At 43.4% G+C, this 20,000-nt stretch overlaps 1 protein-coding gene across 2 annotated transcripts in view; it reads left to right on the plus strand.

Annotated features, from left to right (window-relative positions):
- The window catches only part of ankfn1a (ankyrin repeat and fibronectin type III domain containing 1a), a 156,645-nt gene that overhangs the window by 91,245 nt on the left and 45,400 nt on the right, over positions 1 to 20,000 (plus strand). For both annotated transcript variants that reach the window (XM_076264819.1, XM_076264820.1), the window contains exon 8: positions 18,513 to 18,699. In XM_076264819.1, coding sequence (XP_076120934.1) covers positions 18,513 to 18,699 — 187 coding nt within the window. The remainder of the gene's footprint in view (positions 1 to 18,512; positions 18,700 to 20,000) is intronic.

Below are 20,000 nucleotides of genomic sequence, written 5' to 3' on the forward strand. Positions count from 1 at the left end.
GTCCGGAGGAAATACTAGGGGGGGAGTAGTATAAACACCGGGTGAATTCGGACTTCCATATGACCGGTTATGTCGTTCAGATATACGGCCCCACCGTTTAACATCGGCAGAACCTCCGGTCTTACACGTATGTCTGAAAGCGCTTAGAGAAAGAGAAGTAGAGTGTGTGTGTGTGTGCGTGTGTGTGTGTGTGTGTGTGTGTGTGTGTGAGAGAGAGAAAGAGAAGTAGAGTGTGTGTTTGCGTGTGTGTGTGTGTGGTGTGTGTGTGTGGTGTGTGTGTGTGTGGTGTGTGTAATTGTGTGTGTGTGTGGTGTGTGTGTGTGTGTGTGAGAGAGAGAAAGAGAAGTAGAGTGTGTGTTTGTGTGTGTGTGTGTGTGGTGTGTGTGTGTGTGTGTGTGTGTGTGTGGTGTGTGTGTGTGTGTGTGTGTGTGTGTGTGTGTGTGTGTGTGTGTGTGTGGTGTGTGTGTGTGTGTGTGTGTGTGTGTGTGTGTGTGGTGTGTGTGTGTGTGTGTGTGTGTGTGTGTGTGGTGTGTGTGTGTGGTGTGTGTGTGTGTGGTGTGTGTTTATGTGTGTGTGTGTGTGTGTGTGTGTGTGTGTGTGTGTGTGTGTGTGTGTGTGTGTGTGTGTGTGTTTATGTGTGTGTGTGTGTGTGTGTTTATGTGTGTGTGTGTGTGTGTGTGTGTGTGTGTGTGTGTGTGTGTTTATGTGTGTGTGTGTGTGTGTTTATGTGTGTGTGTGGTGTGTGTGTGTGTGGTGTGTGTTTATGTGTGTGTGTGGTGTGTGTGTGTGTGGTGTGTGTTTATGTGTGTGTGTGTGTGTGTGTGTGTGTGTGTGTGTGTGTGGTGTGTGTGTGTGGTGTGTGTTTATGTGTGTGTGTGTGTGTGTGTGGTGTGTGTGTGTGTGTGTGTGTGTGTGTGTGTGTGTGTGTGTGTGTGTGTGTGTTTATGTGTGTGTGTGTGTGTGTGTGGTGTGTGTTTATGTGTGTGTGTGTGTGTGTGTTTATGTGTGTGTGTGTGTGTGTGTGGTGTGTGTTTATGTGTGTGTGTGGTGTGTGTGTGTGTGTGTGTGTGTGTGTGTGTGTGTGTGGTGTGTGTGTGTGTGGTGTGTGTTTATGTGTGTGTGTGGTGTGTGTGTGTGTGTGTGTGTGTGTGTGTGTGTGTGTGGTGTGTGTTTATGTGTGTGTGTGTGTGTGTGTGTGTGTGTGTTTATGTGTGTGTGTGTGTGTGTGTGTGGTGTGTGCTTATGTGTGTGTGTGTGTGTGTGTGTGTGTGTGTGTTTATGTGTGTGTGTGTGTGTGTGTGTGGTGTGTGCTTATGTGTGTGTGTGTGTGTGTGTGTGTGTGTGTGTTTATGTGTGTGTGTGTGTGTGTGTGTGGTGTGTGCTTATGTGTGTGTGTGTGTGTGTGTGTGTGTGTGTGTTTATGTGTGTGTGTGTGTGTGTGTGTGGTGTGTGCTTATGTGTGTGTGTGTGTGTGTGTGTGTGTGTGTGTTTATGTGTGTGTGTGTGTGTGTGTGTGGTGTGTGCTTATGTGTGTGTGTGTGTGTGTGTGTGTGTGTGTGTTTATGTGTGTGTGTGTGTGTGTGTGTGGTGTGTGCTTATGTGTGTGTGTGTGTGTGTGTGTGTGTGTGTGTTTATGTGTGTGTGTGTGTGTGTGTGTGTGGTGTGTGCTTATGTGTGTGTGTGTGTGTGTGTGTGTTAGCCGCTGCTGGCAACACCATTAAGTTGGCAGCGCTCCAGTGTTGCGTCGTGCTCTCCTCTCGCCCTGGGGAACGCACTTTCTGCAGAATGTGTGTGTGTGTGTGTGCCTGTGTGTGTGCTTGTTTGTGTGTGTGAGGAGAGAGAAAGAACGAGAGAATAGACAGAGAGCAACGATAAGAGAGAGTGACATTGCCATGGGAGGTGTGTGCAGAAGTCCTCATTACCCAGAATGCATTGGAGTGGCAGATCAGTGCGTCTCTGCAGTTTAGTCTCATCCCCCGCTCTGATTGCACGCCTTTAGGAAGACAGAGCTGCTGTGGACAACAACCTGTCTACTTTTTCAACAGTGTGTGTGCCTGCATGCCTTCATGTGTGTGTGTGTGTGTGTGTGTGTTTGTGTGTGAGTGTGTGTGAGTGTGTGTGCGCATTAATTTACCTCATATTTGATCTCACCTGTGCGGTGACTATATCGCTGATATCAAAACCACTGAAACGCAAGGAGCATGTGATCTTATCATATAATATATTATATCAGTGTTTTATATAAGCCGTGTCAAGGAGCATGTGATCTTATCATATAATATATTATATCAGTGTTTTAAACAAGGTGTGTCAAGGAACATGTGATCTTATCATATAATACTATATTATATCAGTGTTTTAAATAAGCCGTGTCAAGGAGCATGTGATCTTATCATATAATATATTATATCAGTGTTTTAAACAAGGTGTGTCAAGGAACATGTGATCTTATCATATAATACTATATTATATCAGTGTTTTAAATAAGCCGTGTCAAGAAGCATGTGATCTTGTCATACCATATGTCATATCAGCGTTTTAAATAAGCCGTGTCAAGGAGCATGTGATCTTATCATACCATATGTCATATCAGTGTTTTAAAAGGCCAAGTCCCATCCATCATCCGCCCGCATCAGTGTCTGCTGCAGCTCTCAGTGGCGCTGGTGTCCTCTGAGTCTCTCTCTGTAGGCTGGGATTTTGTGTGTCAGGGCTGAGGCTCAGACGAGTCTGTGCTGTCTCCTGTCTCTGTGTGGGACGCTGGAGGTGACAGGTACTCTACATCAATTTAAAACCAAAGAACAAACATTTAAATTGCACTTTGGTTGTAGTTGAGGTAGCATTTTCGTTTTTTTTCACGCTTATATACAGTATATGTTGTAGATAGATAGATAGATAGATAGATAGATAGATAGATACTTTATTGATCCCCAGGGGAAATGTGGATGTTTGTATCAAATTGTTTACAGGCATTTCTGTTTTTTCTATAATATTTTGTGACTGGTGTGAATGGTGTGTTATACTACTTACATGAATTAGTGTTTTTTAACATGGCAGTTCCTGTTCTAGAACAACAGCGATAAATGATCCGTCTTCTTTTCTGTCCTTATTTTGTGTGATGACTCAGTGGATGGTGTAAAAGTAGGCTTGTGTGTATCTGTCCACCAAACACACACTTTGATTGACAGAGAGCACTGCCTGGTCATCTTAAACAGGTCGGCATGCTGACGATCAGTTAAGATCACCAACAGACAGACAGAAAGACAGACAGTATGATATGTAGACAGGCAGACCATATGGCCTGGACATCGCAGACAAGTAAACAGTAAAGAGCAGATATCATCACTGGACCCGCACAGATGGCTCAGTTGCTGTGGTAACGGCATTATGTGTTTTTAATTGGACGATATGTGAGTTGGCCCGCCCACTTGCATCTGTCTAGTGCCTATGGTCGTCAAACGTCCGGAGCTTTTTCTTCCCACTGAACTGAAAGCTCTCCAGCCATCAGGCCAACTCTTGTGAAAGCTGATGGGTAATGTGAATGGGCTGAGACCTGGAGGCTTGTCATCGCTGTTATTTTAGTACACAGGTACCAGTAATGGTCTCCTTGGCTACAGAGACCTTTCTAGAAACTGACCGAAAGTGGGCTCTTCTGTCATGGCATGAATGACACAACACATACAGTATAGCACATTCATCACATTCATCACACATATAATACTATATTCTACAGATAGTTCCAGTCTTTAATTATGATTGGTTGAATCGCGTTCGATGCTGTTGTATAATGAGCACAAACCCACACCTTGACCGCATTTCATTTTATATTACTGTGCTACCACAACTTGATACAAAAGTTAGAGTTGTTGCATCATGACGTTGCTTGGCAACCATTCTGATAGAGAAAATATATTTCTTGGTGGAACAATGCTCTATGAATAATTTGTAAAATTTCTCGTTGTCGTGCCTTTATTTTAAGAAATCTTGCCAGGTATATGTGTGGTAACCGTTTTAGAATGTCTCTAGGTTACAGTGATTATAGAACAGCGAAGGGGGTTTTGGCTGCCACATCATGCCTACATCAATCTATGGGACAGCTTAACTGGTTGAACTTATTTATTAGAAAAATTCCCTCAGATATGTATCAAATAATATCTAATTTCCAGATACAGATACAATCATACCACACATCCAGTATGTTTCAGAACTAACAAGAATTTCCGTTTCCATCCTAAAAAGAAAAGCAAACAAACAAAAAAATCAATAAAACACAAATAATGAAATGTACTGCAAAAACACAAATAATGAAATGTACTGCAAAAACACAAATAATGAAATGTACTGCAAAAACACAAATAATGAAATGTACTGCAAAAACACAAATAATGAAATGTACTGCAAAAACATGAGCCCTGATTGTGAAACTGCATATTTATATTTTTACATTTTACATGTTCTACAATATTCATGTTTATGCATCATATGTGTATTCATTAACACCTTTAGGCTGGTTTCTAGGAAGCAAGGCTAATATAATCATACTATTATGCAGATATTCCGTCTTGTCCACAGTAATAATAATACTAGCTTGAATTTATATAGCGCCTTTCAGGATACCCAAGGTCGCTTGACAAACAAAGGGATGGGTAGGGAATCGGGGTCAGATGCCAAAGAGAACAGGTCAGAGAACAGGTGTGTTTGTAGGTGTTGTTTGAGCACACCTAGGGAGCGGGCAGTGCCTAAATGGAGGGGTAGCTTGTTCCATAGACTGGGGGGGGGGGGGCAGCACAGAAGGCTCTGTCCCCAAAGGTCCGGAGTCTGGTGCGGCGAATGACAAGCTGGTCCTTGTCAGACAGACAACAGGAACCATGTTTGAGTGTAGGGGTGGAGGAGATCAGTAAGATACTGGGGTACATGTGGGTGGAGGTGATCAGTAAGATACTGGGGTACATGTGGGTGGAGGAGATCAGTAAGATACTGGGGTACATGTGAGTGGAGGAGATCAGTAAGATACTGGGGTACATGTGGGTGGAGGAGATCAGTAAGATACTGGGGTGCATGCAGGGGCGTATCAAGCTTTTTAAAAGTGTGGGGGTTGTGGGATAGGAAAATGAAACAATCTTGCCAAATTATAAATAACTCCCTACAGGGACGTTGTAATTATTTTCTGAGAGGGGTGCGGACTATATTGGTGTCCGGCAGTTTCTACCCCGAAAAAAATTTGAAATTCTGATTGCTAAACACACCATTTTAATGCAGTTTGCGGGACAGAAGAAGCAACGCCCCTCATATGGTATGTGCGGCTCATGTGACATGTAGGCCTACATGATCTACCTATCACTTCACTATTTGACACTACCCTACACGGAGACATATCTCATGTTATAAATCAAGAAATCATTTAAGAAATTATGTTTTGTGCATATGGGTTAGCAGGCTACAATAAATTGCCCTAACAGACAGCAGCCTAATTTCGAGGTATCACTAATACCTAAATAAATATAATAATAAAGAATACAGAACTGTAAGCTCAAATTCAAAAACGTTTGAAGTCTAACCAAACATATGCAAAGGAAATTTAAATTAATTGTGTATAGCCAGCTTAATTAATGTCAACTTAAAGATTATGATTAGCAGTTTCTATGCTTTTTCCATTAATAGTTACAGGAAGCCACGTTGTTGTTTAAACTATTGTTGCTTCTAGCCCACGTTACAGTTTCACTTGCTGCAGGGACACACACATTGAATGAGCGCTCTATATGAGTTCTACATGCTGGAAATCTTAGTTCTCAGATATAACTCAAATGTGTCTTGACGCCTCCGTTTGTAAGATCAAAATAAGATGTTCTAAATGGATTGCGATCGTAAGACATTCTCCAGTAGATGTAGCACTACGAGACACATTGACAGTGAAATCAGATCAGACGTGTGAAGCACCGGCCATAACTTAATTTCGCGGCTACGTGGACCAGTAGCCTAGGTTAATTGTTGAGGAGGCCCATAGTTTGAGAAAAGCTGCAGATCATAGACAGAGAAAGCATAATGCTCTGAGAACAGTAGCCAAAGGTCTTTCTGCACAAACAAGTGCATTGGTGCGCGCACCCCCGTATTCACTTTGACTCTCTGCATGTATACAGTGTGACAAAAACTGTCAGTCAGAAAGATGTACACTTTGAATTTGATCAGAGCGGCTCTGGTTCTTCACTGGCTGTGATTGGCTGGATGACCATTCAATCAAATCAACAGACCTATTTGTGTCTCTTTGTGAGCGCGTTGTGGTAGATACGGTTCCAACTCTTTACGGGAGCGTTTATTTCCATATTTTACTTTCATTTTAATCTGACAAAAAGTGTGGGGGATAGAATCGTGTTCCAGCAAAAGTGTGTACGTTATAACACCCACATCCCCACGCTTGCTACGCGCCTGGGTGCATGTGAGTTGAGGAGATGAGTAAGATACTGGGGTGCATGATGTGAGTGGAGGAGATCAGTAAGATACTGGGGTGCATGTGAGGAGATCAGTAAGATACTGGGGTACATGTGAGTGGAGGAGATCAGTAAGATACTGCGGTACATGTGAGTGGAGGAGATCAGTAAGATACTGGGGTGCATGTGAGGAGATCAGTAAGATACTGGGGTACATGTGAGTGGAGGAGATCAGTAAGATACTGCGGTACATGTGAGTGGAGGAGATCAGTAAGATACTGGGGTGCATGTGAGTGGAGGGATTTGTAGATGATGAGGAGGACTTTAAAAGTGATTTGATGTGACTTGACTGGCAGCCAGTGAAGCTGTATGAGGATGAAGGTGATATTCTGCCAGGGTTTTGTGCATGCTAAGACCCCGGCAGCTGAGTTCTGGGCATATTGTGGCTTGTCTAGGGCCGTGCTGGGCAGACCAGACGGGACACCATTGCAATAGTCCAGACGGGACACCATTGCAATAGTCCAGACGGGAGGTGATGAAGGGAGGGGATGAGAGTTTCGTGGACAGAGTCTGAGAGTGAGGCTTGAAGTCTTGAGATGTTTTTGAGGTGGTAGAAGGCTGATTTGGTGATATGTTTGATATGTGACAGTAATGAAAGGCGGAGTCCAAGATGACGCCCAGGTTGCAGACCTCTGGGTATGGAGAGATGGAGCAGCCGTCCACATCCAGAAGGAGATCCATCCGCCGATCCTCTTCAGTTGTGCTGCAGGAGCCACCACCATGTTTCATTGCTATTGAGTTTGAGAAGATTAGTGGTCATCCATGTTTTTAATTTATTGTAGGCAGTTGACAAGTGGCACAGGTGGGACCTGGGTTTGGTGCTGATGTAGTTGGGTGTCATTAGCATAGCAGTAGAAGCTGAGTCCATGTTGATGGATAATCTGGCCAAGGGGAAGCATGTAGAAAATAGTGTTCATAGTGTCCAATAAGCTGCTCTGTATTGAAGGTGGCAGCAATCAGCAGGGATGTAGAAGCATCCTTGAAACATTGTTGGAATAGTTGGCAGTACTAGCACTTACATCAACCTAGGCAACTACATCTATATCAGTAGCCCTAGTTTTATGAGGGTTACAGCTTTTACATTCCTCAAGAGCTGAACCCCTCAACACGATAGTGGAAGAATTAACCTCTATGTGCTTATACTGTACATTCCTCAAGAGCTGAACCCCTCAACACGATAGTGGAAGAATTAACCTCTATGTGCTTATACTGTACATTCCTCAAGAGCTGAACCCCTCAACACGATAGTGGAAGAATTTACCTCTATGTGCTTATACTGTACATTCCTCAAGAGCTGAACCCCTCAACACAATAGTGGAAGAATTAACCTCTATGTGCTTATACTGTACATTCCTCAAGAGCTGAACCCCTCAACACGATAGTGGAAGAATTAACCTCTATGTGCTTATACTGTACATTCCTCAAGAGCTGAACCCCTCAACACGATAGTGGAAGAATTAACCTCTATGTGCTTATACTGTACATTCCTCAAGAGCTGAACCCCTGAACATGAGACAACCTCATGGTGATGAGACCCTGATACAGTATCAATCTGGCCCTAATGTGATTCAGATCTGGCTCTGATTTGATTCAGATCTGGCTCTGATTTGATTCAGTTCTGGTCCTGATCTGGTTCAGTTCTGACGGCTCTGATGTGGTTCAGTTCTGGCTTCTAGTGGGTTTGATCCTCCTGTGTGTTTGTGTGTGTGTATGTGTTCTAGTTCTGCTCTGGTTCAGTTGATCTGGCCTTGACCTGGTTCAGTTCTGTGTCCTAATGTGGCCCTGTTCTAACCCAGATTCCAACTTACTGTTCTCTAAAATCCGATTGGTCCCCTCCCCAGTGAGTTGACCTTCCCAGCATCTCTTTGGTGGGCCGTTCTCATGGAGCAAGTTCATAACTGATGCTCAGTGGAGGCAGTGATTAGCATAACAATGCGGCTAATGAGAGGAGGCTAACCACCAATTGGCCAGAGTGAAGTGCAGCCTTCAAAGTCTGAAGCCATCACAGCCACTGATGCCTCATCAGACTGAGGTTGGGTAATACAATTATAATAAAACCTTATTCTTTAGCTACACGCCATTTGCAATATTGGCAAGCTAATAATGGGGAAGTTTGAATAGTGAAAGAACATACAATTCAATGTCAGTCAGGCCAGTTGCATATACGATGTTGAAGCAAATGCTTTTACCCAAAGTAGGCCTAGTCCCCAAGTGCCCATTTTTCATTAGTATGTGTTTCTCTCAGGCCTCATTAAGCCCATAGTAGCATTTGCATTTGGCATTGGTAGTTTTGGGAATTCTGAACATCTACTGTATTAGTAGACACTCACAGAGTGGCTTTGCATTTGGCATTGGTAGTTTTGGGAATTCTGAACATCTACTGTATTAGTAGACACTCACAGAGTGGCTTTGCATTTGGCATTGGTAGTTTTGGGAATTCTGAACATCTACTGTATTAGTAGACACTCACAGAGTGGCTTTGCATTTGGCATTGGTAGTTTTGGGAATTCTGAACATCTACTGTATTAGTAGACACTCACAGAGTGGCTTTGCATTTGGCATTGGTAGTTTTGGGAATTCTGAACATCTACTGTATTAGTAGACACTCACAGAGTGGATTTGCATTTGGCATTGGTAGTTTTGGGAATTCTGAACATCTACTGTATTAGTAGACACTTACAGAGTGGCTTTGCATTTGGCATTGGTAGTTTTGGGAATTCTGAACATCTACTGTATTAGTAGACACTCACAGAGTGGCTAGACAATTTGTTTTTACTTTTGTTATCCGTTTGCTTTGCAAGCCAAACTCATAAACAGATTTGAATTTGCTCTGTAAGTTCATCTGAAGTGTTCCGATTAAATGGGAAGACATCTGATAAGTGTGACACACAGCATCGTCTCAGTGGTCTTTGCAATCGGAACGTTGCTAGTTCGAATCTCAGCTGGTCACATGATGATGTTGTGTATCATGCCCTTGGACAAGCCACTTCAGCTGCATTGTCTGAGTCCACCCAACTCTAAATGGGCACAGTTTCACCTGGGCGTTACCTGTGGAGGACTGATGTCTTATCTTGGAGGAGTCTACAACTGTCATCTGCTCAGCACCACGGAAACCAGACATAAGCACAGACCCTATCAGTGTCCATTGGCTAAGAAAGGAGAGCCCTCTTGCTAATGTTGAAACATTAGGTGCATAAAATGCTTACTTTGTCCTCCATTAGAGCTGTACAGGAAGTTCATTCACACAGCAATATAATATTTTTTTTTTGTGTTTTTGTTGATTTTGTAGTCTTATTTTGTGATCTTTCTTGAGGTGTTTATTTATTATGTGTCTGTGAAGTCCATGTGTGTGTGTTTTGTAGAAAGCCAGACGTCTCTCCCACACATTTCTGACATGGCGGTGAAGTTGCTGTGTGTGTGTGTTTGCTAGAAAGCCAGCGATCTCCCACTCACTCAGGCTGATGACTGAGAGCAGCTGCTGCTTGTTGGAAACATTAGCACAAATATGTGTGTTTGTACTTGTGTGTGTATCTATGTGTGTGTGTGCACAACTGTTTTTCTTGTGTGTGTATGAGTGTGTGTATATGTATGGGTGAGGGAGAGTGTAGGCATGGTATGTATGCATGTGTCTATCTGTCTGTGTGTGTGTGTGTGTGTGTGTGTGTGTGTGTGTGTGTGTGTGTGTGTGTGTGTGTGTGTGGTGTGTGTGTTTGTGTGTGTGTGGTGTGTGTGTGTGTGTGGTGTGTGTGTTTGTGTGAAGGCAGCATTGGTGCTCAATCTCTGCATTCACAGCCCGTCTGTGGGAGTTTCGCCACTGACAACAGGAGAATATGTGAGACTATTCTCCAGGGGATGGCATGCAGAGAGAAAGGGTTTGATTACCATGTGTGTGTATGTGTGTGTGTGTGTGTCTTGTTTAGATGCCTTCTTTGCTTGTGTGTATGTGTGTGTTTGTGTATGAGTCAGTGTGTGCGTGTGTGTGTCTTGTTTAGATGCCTTCTTTGCTTGTGTGTATGTGTGTGTTTGTGTATGAGTCAGTATGAGTGAGTGTGTGTGTGTGTGTGTGTGTGTGTGTGTGTGTGCGTGCGTGCATCATGTCTGCTTTTGTGGGAGTTTCAGACTTCAGGCATTTGAGATCATGTCTAACTAGTGTCATGGTGGTCAGTGGTGTGATTTGGGATCAGTCGAAACTGAATGTGCCAGTGTGTGTGTGTGTTTGTGTGTGCCTGTGCTGGCACGAGGCACTGAGGTCTCGTTATTCTCTGAGTTTCCAGGAAGGCCACAATCTTCACAAGCTCTCAGTCACCATCATTTCAGAGCACTTCTGATAGAAGTGGTTATGATTTGTGTGTGTGTGTGTGTGTGTGTGTGTGTGTGTGAGTGTGTGTGTGTGTGTGTGCCAGTATGTGGAGGAAAGATCAAATCAAAGATTCTTTGAATCAGAGTGACGTGTCGTGTGTTCTTGTTGATTACTGGTGATTATGGATCTTGTTATTTTGTGAAATATTTATCCCTTAAATGTGTAAAAGTTGAATTTAACGAGGGCCTCTCTTGACACAGGATGCCACCCACTGTCAGACTTCCAGCAAACACAGATCTGACACAAAACTCTGGGTAATTAATGGAAGAAATAACAAGCCATATGTCTTTTTCATCACTAATGAATGGGTTTAGATGGCTTTAACACTGGAGGCTGGAGATATGCTAACCCTAGCCTGAGGTGCTCTCTCTCTCTCTTTCTCTCTCTCTCTTTCTCTCTCTCTCTGTGCATGCGCATGTATCTCCATATCAATCACCAAACACTCCTCTGTACAGAAAGAAATCTGGACCTTCGACAAATCTTCTCCAACCAAGCATGGCCACTTCAATAGAATTCAAACACTTCAATAGAATTCAAACACTTCAATAGAATTCTTCTGTGTGCATGTTCTCTAACACTCTCTCTCTCTCTCTCTCTCTCTCTCTCTCTCTCTCTTTCTTTGTGTGTGTAAAACCTACCAGGTTCATATTCTTGTTATCATATTTCTTCATGAGGTACATTCTGACGACTACAGTATTTGCCTAGACACTGTGCTGTTTGAACTTGGATTATCTTCGCTGTGCCAGAGAAATCCAGTAAAAACTCCTCTGGACACAGTGACATAGCAAGCCTCCTTTGTTGCTTCTCTCCCGGTCCTCCTTGGGGGGACTCATACGGTGGCCGACAGGTGCAAACGGACTACAAATTACTGTAAGAAAACACATTCAAATCGACGAAACACAAGCAATTTAAAAAAGCAAACTTTTTTTTTTTTTTTTAAAGAACCTTCCAGAATATTTGCTGTGGACATATTTGGCCTCAAGTGTGCATGTAACATGCCCATCTAATTAACTTGCGCTAAGCCTTGTCTATATGTGTTCATCACTTTTAAGTATCCTCTGGAAACACTTCCGTTGTGTTGTGTAAATATGCATCGCGTTTCTATAATGGATAGTGTTGTCTGAATTTGCAGTGCGTTTTCTAAATGCTGCGCATGTGATGTTTACTTAATATGCTTTTGTTTTGTCGATTTGCATGTGTTTTCTTAATATGCCGTCCATTTGCACCTGTTGGCCACCGTAGACTTGTGATGTGGATTACCTATTCCGCCATAGTTGTAAACGACTGAGTGGCGTTTAATGAGCGGGTGTAGGGAAAGAGTCCAGTTGGGGACTCTAATCCAAACCTAAACCTTACCTTAAAACAAGTCAAGTTTGTTACTACGTATAATTCAAGTTTGTTTGGATAGAGTGCAAATTATCTTGTTTGCTCAGTTTCTATTTCTATGTTGAAGTATTCAGTCTCTCTTTCCTCTTGCTCTTGCTTTCTTGCTCTCTCTCTCTCTCTCTCTTTCTCTCTCTCTGTCATTAAACAGGTTGGTATAATTTTGCGCTCTGAGCGATGTGATGTAATTGTTCTAATTACTGGTGCCATGAATAAATTTGATTACATTTGGAATCTAATTGTTAACATATATTCATTTCATAACAGAGCTTTATGTTTCTGATAAAGTAATGATGAGGTACAGTAGATGTGTGTGCATGCATGTGTTCCTGTGTCTGTGAGTGTGTGTGTGTGTGTGTGTGTGTGTGTGTGTGTGTGTGTGTGTGTGTGTGTGTGTGTGTGTGTGTGTGTGTGTGTGTGTGCATGCATGTGTTCCTGTGTGTTTGTGTCTGTGAGTGTGTGTTTGTGTCTGTGTCTGTGCATGTGTGTGTGTGTGTGTGTGTGTGTGTGCGCAGTGGTGTGTGAGCAAGTGTAAGAAGAATTCTCCTGAGCTAATATAGATGTGTGTAAATAGTTTTTACACACATCTACAATTTCCTTGAGGACAGTAAAGCATCTTCATTTCCTCATTCACCTGTCATGGAACTCTAACCAGCTGTTTCAGTCTCTGCAGCAGCACGTAGGAGTACACTAATAGCACATTCATTTGTCCCGCAACAGCACATAGGAGTACACTAATAGCACATTAATTTGTCCTGCAGCAGCACATAGGAGTACACTAATAGTACATTAATTTGTCTTGCAGCAGCACGTAAGAGTACACTAATAGTACATTCATTTGTCCTGCAGCAGCACGTAGGAGTACACTAATAGTACATTCATTTGTCCTGCTGTTTCAGTCTCTGCAGCAGCATGTAGGAGTACACTAATAGTACATTCATTTGTCCTGCTGTTGTGTTTGGAGGTATTTTCTCCTGTGTTGTCGTGTTGTGTTTTGTGTTTTCTCCTGTGTTGTCCTGCTGTTGTGTTTTGTGTTTTCTCCTGTGTTGTCCTGCTGTTGTGTTTGGAGGTGTTTTCTCCTGTGTTGTCGTGTTGTGTTTTGTGTTTTCTCCTGTGTTGTCCTGCTGTTGTGTTTGAAGGTATTTTCTCCTGTGTTGTCCTGCTGTTGTGTTTTGTGTTTTCTCCTGTGTTGTCGTGTTGTGTTTTGTGTTTTCTCCTGTGTTGTCCTGCTGTTGTGTTTTGTGTTTTCTCCTGTGTTGTCCTGCTGTTGTGTTTGGAGGTGTTTTCTCCTGTGTTGTCCTGCTGTTGTGTTTTGTGTTTTCTCCTGTGTTGTCCTGCTGTTGTGTTTTGTGTTTTCTCCTGTGTTGTCCTGCTGTTGTGTTTTGTGTTTTCTCCTGTGTTGTCCTGCTGTTGTGTTTGGAGGTATTTTTCCTGTGTTGCTGTGCTGTTGTGCCTGGAGGTATTTTCTCCTGTTTTTTTCTGCTGTTGTGTTTGGAGGTATTTTCTCCTGCATTGTCCTGCTGTTGTGTTTGGACGTATTTTCTCCTGTGTAGTACACTAATAGCACATTCATTTGTCCCGCAACAGCACATAGGAGTACACTAATAGCACATTAATTTGTCCTGCAGCAGCACATAGGAGTACACTAATAGTACATTCATTTGTCTTGCAGCAGCACGTAAGAGTACACTAATAGTACATTCATTTGTCCTGCAGCAGCACGTAGGAGTACACTAATAGTACATTCATTTGTCCTGCTGTTTCAGTCTCTGCAGCAGCACGTAGGAGTACACTAATAGTACATTCATTTGTCCTGCTGTTGTGTTTGGAGGTATTTTCTCCTGTGTTGTCGTGTTGTGTTTTGTGTTTTCTCCTGTGTTGTCCTGCTGTTGTGTTTTGTGTTTTCTCCTGTGTTGTCCTGCTGTTGTGTTTGGAGGTGTTTTCTCCTGTGTTGTCGTGTTGTGTTTTGTGTTTTCTCCTGTGTTGTCCTGCTGTTGTGTTTGAAGGTATTTTCTCCTGTGTTGTCCTGCTGTTGTGTTTTGTGTTTTCTCCTGTGTTGTCGTGTTGTGTTTTGTGTTTTCTCCTGTGTTGTCCTGCTGTTGTGTTTTGTGTTTTCTCCTGTGTTGTCCTGCTGTTGTGTTTGGAGGTGTTTTCTCCTGTGTTGTCCTGCTGTTGTGTTTTGTGTTTTCTCCTGTGTTGTCCTGCTGTTGTGTTTTGTGTTTTCTCCTGTGTTGTCCTGCTGTTGTGTTTTGTGTTTTCTCCTGTGTTGTCCTGCTGTTGTGTTTGGAGGTATTTTTCCTGTGTTGCTGTGCTGTTGTGCCTGGAGGTATTTTCTCCTGTTTTTTTCTGCTGTTGTGTTTGGAGGTATTTTCTCCTGCATTGTCCTGCTGTTGTGTTTGGACGTATTTTCTCCTGTGTAGTACACTAATAGCACATTCATTTGTCCCGCAACAGCACATAGGAGTACACTAATAGCACATTAATTTGTCCTGCAGCAGCACATAGGAGTACACTAATAGTACATTCATTTGTCTTGCAGCAGCACGTAAGAGTACACTAATAGTACATTCATTTGTCCTGCAGCAGCACGTAGGAGTACACTAATAGTACATTCATTTGTCCTGCTGTTTCAGTCTCTGCAGCAGCACGTAGGAGTACACTAATAGTACATTCATTTGTCCTGCTGTTGTGTTTGGAGGTATTTTCTCCTGTGTTGTCGTGTTGTGTTTTGTGTTTTCTCCTGTGTTGTCCTGCTGTTGTGTTTTGTGTTTTCTCCTGTGTTGTCCTGCTGTTGTGTTTGGAGGTGTTTTCTCCTGTGTTGTCGTGTTTTGTTTTGTGTTTTCTCCTGTGTTGTCCTGCTGTTGTGTTTGAAGGTATTTTCTCCTGTGTTGTCCTGCTGTTGTGTTTTGTGTTTTCTCCTGTGTTGTCGTGTTGTGTTTTGTGTTTTCTCCTGTGTTGTCCTGCTGTTGTGTTTTGTGTTTTCTCCTGTGTTGTCCTGCTGTTGTGTTTTGTGTTTTCTCCTGTGTTGTCCTGCTGTTGTGTTTGGAGGTATTTTTCCTGTGTTGCTGTGCTGTTGTGCCTGGAGGTATTTTCTCCTGTTTTTTTCTGCTGTTGTGTTTGGAGGTATTTTCTCCTGCATTGTCCTGCTGTTGTGTTTGGACGTATTTTCTCCTGTGTAGTACACTAATAGCACATTCATTTGTCCCGCAACAGCACATAGGAGTACACTAATAGCACATTAATTTGTCCTGCAGCAGCACATAGGAGTACACTAATAGTACATTCATTTGTCTTGCAGCAGCACGTAAGAGTACACTAATAGTACATTCATTTGTCCTGCAGCAGCACGTAGGAGTACACTAATAGTACATTCATTTGTCCTGCTGTTTCAGTCTCTGCAGCAGCACGTAGGAGTACACTAATAGTACATTCATTTGTCCTGCTGTTGTGTTTGGAGGTATTTTCTCCTGTGTTGTCGTGTTGTGTTTTGTGTTTTCTCCTGTGTTGTCCTGCTGTTGTGTTTTGTGTTTTCTCCTGTGTTGTCCTGCTGTTGTGTTTGGAGGTGTTTTCTCCTGTGTTGTCGTGTTGTGTTTTGTGTTTTCTCCTGTGTTGTCCTGCTGTTGTGTTTGAAGGTATTTTCTCCTGTGTTGTCCTGCTGTTGTGTTTTGTGTTTTCTCCTGTGTTGTCGTGTTGTGTTTTGTGTTTTCTCCTGTGTTGTCCTGCTGTTGTGTTTTGTGTTTTCTCCTGTGTTGTCCTGCTGTTGTGTTTGGAGGTGTTTTCTCCTGTGTTGTCCTGCTGTTGTGTTTTGTGTTTTCTCCTGTGTTGTCCTGCTGTTGTGTTTTTTGTTTTCTCCTGTGTTGTCCTGCTGTTGTGTTTGGAGGTATTTTTCCTGTGTTGCTGTGCTGTTGTGCCTGGAGGTATTTTCTCCTGTTTTTTTCTGCTGTTGTGTTTGGAGGTATTTTCTCCTGCATTGTCCTGCTGTTGTGTTTGGACGTATTTTCTCCTGTGTTGTCCTGCTGTTTGGAGTATTTTCTCTCCGATCTCTCACCACACATGCGGCTGGTCTGCTTGAGGTCGCCCTGATTGAATTATCCTCCCAGCGGGATGAGAGTTGCTCTGTGGTAACAGGGATCAATACGCTGTTTAATCAGCCCATTCCACAGCCATTCTGTCATTGTAGTGCCAGCATCAATTCAGTTTGGCTAGCACAGTTATTACATTTAAATGACACATACACACGCGCATGCACACACTCACACACACAGAGACATGGGCATGCATGTACAGACACACTCCCGTTTAAATTTTAAATCAGATTAACTTTATTCCCAGAACAATGTCATTCTATTACCAAAGCATTTCTGAAAAAAAGAAATATATTCAAGGAAAGGATGCCAGATAATCACATGACCTCCACGTATGTCTCTCTCTCTCTCTATCTCCATGTCCTCCTCTCTTTCTCTTACTTTCTTCTCCTTCTTTCGCTCTTCCCTTGCTCCCTCTCTTTTATTTTCTGTGATGTTTGTAGAGATGGGAACATCACTCAGCATGACATGATAATCAGGGGAGACATGAAGCTGTGTTTGGGGTCGTGTGTGTGTGTGTGTGTGTGTGTGTGTGTGTGTGTGTGTGTGTGTGTGTGTGTGTGTCTTGTTTAGATGCCTTCTTTGCTTGTGTCTATGTGTGTGTTTGTGTATGAGTCAGTCGGTGTGTGTGTGTGTGTGTGTGTGTGTGTGTGTATGTCGTAGGGCTTGGCACTGGCCATTATGTGCGATCAGTGCTGTCTGATGGTCGGTCTGTCCAGGGAAATTACAGCATGAAGAGCAGAGACAATGTCTGTCTCTGATCTGTGGTTATCCCCCCTTAACACCAGTTATCAGTGAGAGAGGGGGAGGAGGGAGGGGGGAGAGTGATAAGTGGTGGGGTGTGTGTGTGTGTGTGTGTGTGTGTCACTCAGAGGGCAATACTCCAGCTCATCTCTCTCTCTCCATCTCTCTCACTCTCATTCTCATGCTGTGTCTTTCACTTTCTTTTTCACTTTAATTTTCTCTTTCTCTTTCTACCCCCCCCCCCCCCCACACACACACACACACAAACACACAAACACACACTCCACCCCCACCCGAGGTCTCGCTGGTTGCAAATGTCACTGTGTACTCTCTAATCAAATTACATCACTACTCACTACGACTTAGCTTCTGGCTCCAGGTTATATTGATGTGATGTGATGTGAGTGTATTAATTCTGGGCACGGTGTAATGTTCTTTTTGAAAATACACTCTGACACGGTCGGCCTGCTTGTTTCCCAGGCCAACTGATGATGGTTGGGAGCTAATTTTAGTCTGGCTGAATTGGTAGATGTGATGTGATGCATATCCTGTCTCAGTACTGTAGAGAATTGGTGGGGTGGGGGTGGGTGTCGCAGTAATAGCCTTCCCCCAGGCTCTCGGCAGCAAGAACTCTGAGATTGTTACATTAATTGCCCTCCCTCCTGGACACTCTCTGTGCCACATCATTTTCCCCCTGTGGACCCTCTGAGAGCAGCTGCTGTGGGTGGGTTATGCGTTAACGACACTGATCAATAAGATGCATTGACAGCAGTTCTGTCCAGACGAGTGAGCCATTCGTGTTCCCTCCCAGAGGGCCGCCATTAGAGTCTGTAGTGTGCTCCCAGTTCAGCCTCTCAGTTTGAGTGTTACACTAATTGCCCTCCCTCAAGACACGTTCCTTGAGTGTGTTCCTTTAATTGTTTTCCCCTTTGGACTTGCTCCGTGGATGTGTTTCGTTAATGATCTTCCCCCATAGAAAGGGCTGCTCCCTTTATCTCTCTTCCTTAAGAGTTTTCTGGCAAGTGAGTGCATTGCTGTGTTCACAGTCCATTGTGCTCTTTTTAATTATCTTGCCCCTAGGATGTCCTCAATGAGTGTTTTGTTGAATGTGTACCATTAGATTTTCCCTTAGATTTCCCAGAGTGTTTTCCATCATTTGTCTTGTCCAGGATGTCCAATGACATTGTGTTTTTGTTAATTATCGTCCCCCACAGTATCTGAGGTCGTGGCAACTGTGTTATGTTGATTATCTTACCTCTTAGATATTCAGTCACTCTAGGACATTTTTAGTGGGTGTAATATGTTAATAGCATCCCTCATTAGTTCTTAGTTAATGTGTTACACTGATTATCTTTCCCCTTTCATTCTTAATGAGCATGTAACATTGATTATCTTCCCCCCAGGATGTTCTTAGTGAGTGTGTGTAACGTTTTTTATCTTCCCCCCCCCCCACCCCAGGTCGTTCTCAGCCAGCATGACTCAGCAAATGCAGAACTTGCAGCTGAGTCATGGCGGGCGGAGAGGAGCGGGCCCCGCCTCCCCCAACGCCGCCAAGCGCCTCTACCGCAACCTCTCCGAGAAGCTCAAGGGCAGCCACTCCTCCTTCGAAGACGTCTACTTCTTCGGACGATCACGCAAAGCCTCTGTAAGTGTTTCCCCCACAGAAAAAAGTGTGTGTGTGTGTGTGTGTGATGGAGGGTAGGCCTACAGACATATTTAGCTTATGCAGTTTTATGAATATTCAAAGGTTGGCCAACTTACTGTGTGTACGTTGGAGTGTAGTTCTTAAATGTGTCCTCGGGGTAATGAGTTTTAGGAGTTATCTTATGTTGATGCCTCTTTGACCATAGAACTGACCCTGAAGACCCAGTGGGACTACCCTCTGGTCATCCTGAATCCACCCTTGGATTGCCTTCGGCGCTCACCTTCGCAGAAGAATATTCAAGAATCTGTTTTGCAGACTGACTGTGCCTTCCATCCTGTTGTGTAGTTAGAACCATTATCATCTGTGAAAGCCTTAGTTAGTTATTTATGGAACTGATTAGGATGTTTTCTTTGCCCTGAGTTTTACACTGCTATTTTCAGCTCTCCTGTTATAGTACCAAATTCTAGTGCGGCCCATTATTTTTAACCGATGTGATGGCTTTACGCAACGCTGTAGTCGTGATTCTCTGATGCCCCAGCGTGCTGATGAGAGCTGAGCGGAGCTAAGGAGAGCTGAGGTGAGGGCTGAGTGGGCAGGGACCAGGCTCGGCCTAAAATTAGCACCGGCTTGGGTGCTGTGTCTCTCTCAGAGGGGCCCATCCAAATTCAAATTCATACAGAACCAGAGAGCCACTCAGAGGGCAAGCTGGTGTGTGTGTGTGTGTGTGTGTGTGTGTGTGTGTGTGTGTGTGTGTGTGTGTGTGTGTGTGTGTGTGTGGGTGCGTGTGTGGGTGCGTGCGCGTTTGTGTGTGTGTGTGGGTGCGTGCGTGTGTGTGGGTGTGTGTGTGTGTGTGTGTGTGTGATGGATCCCAGATGGATCAAATGGTGCTTGTAGCAGTGAGATTTGAGAGGGTTCACATACTCTGCATACTGGATGATTTAGAGATGATGTCGATCGTTTAGATGAGGAGATGGCGTTCCCCCATAGCTGCATTATGCAATATCAGGGCCTCTAAATGGTAAACCAGACTGTCACTCCGCCTTTGTGAATGCAAGTGCCTTGTTGTGTGTATACTTTTTTCTAATTTAATCAATTAGAAGTCATCTATTCAAATATTTCGGGTAATCAGTTTGTGTCATTTTTAAGGAAAACGCCTCAAAGTTCTCTGATTACAGCTTCCAAAACTTGAATAATTTCTGCATTACTTACTCCGATTTGAAAATTAACAAAATATCTTTGCCATGTGTAAAAAGCAAGGCAGTTGTTGAGCACATACTCTTTGGAAACACTGATAAAGACAA

Source organism: Alosa pseudoharengus, unplaced genomic scaffold (assembly GCF_046254945.1).
Source record: "Alosa pseudoharengus isolate Yale_2024_CS ecotype anadromous, Long Island Sound unplaced genomic scaffold, YU_APseudo_1.1 YU_APseudo_1.1_scf_4, whole genome shotgun sequence".
Classification (NCBI taxonomy): Eukaryota; Metazoa; Chordata; class Actinopteri; order Clupeiformes; family Clupeidae; genus Alosa; species Alosa pseudoharengus.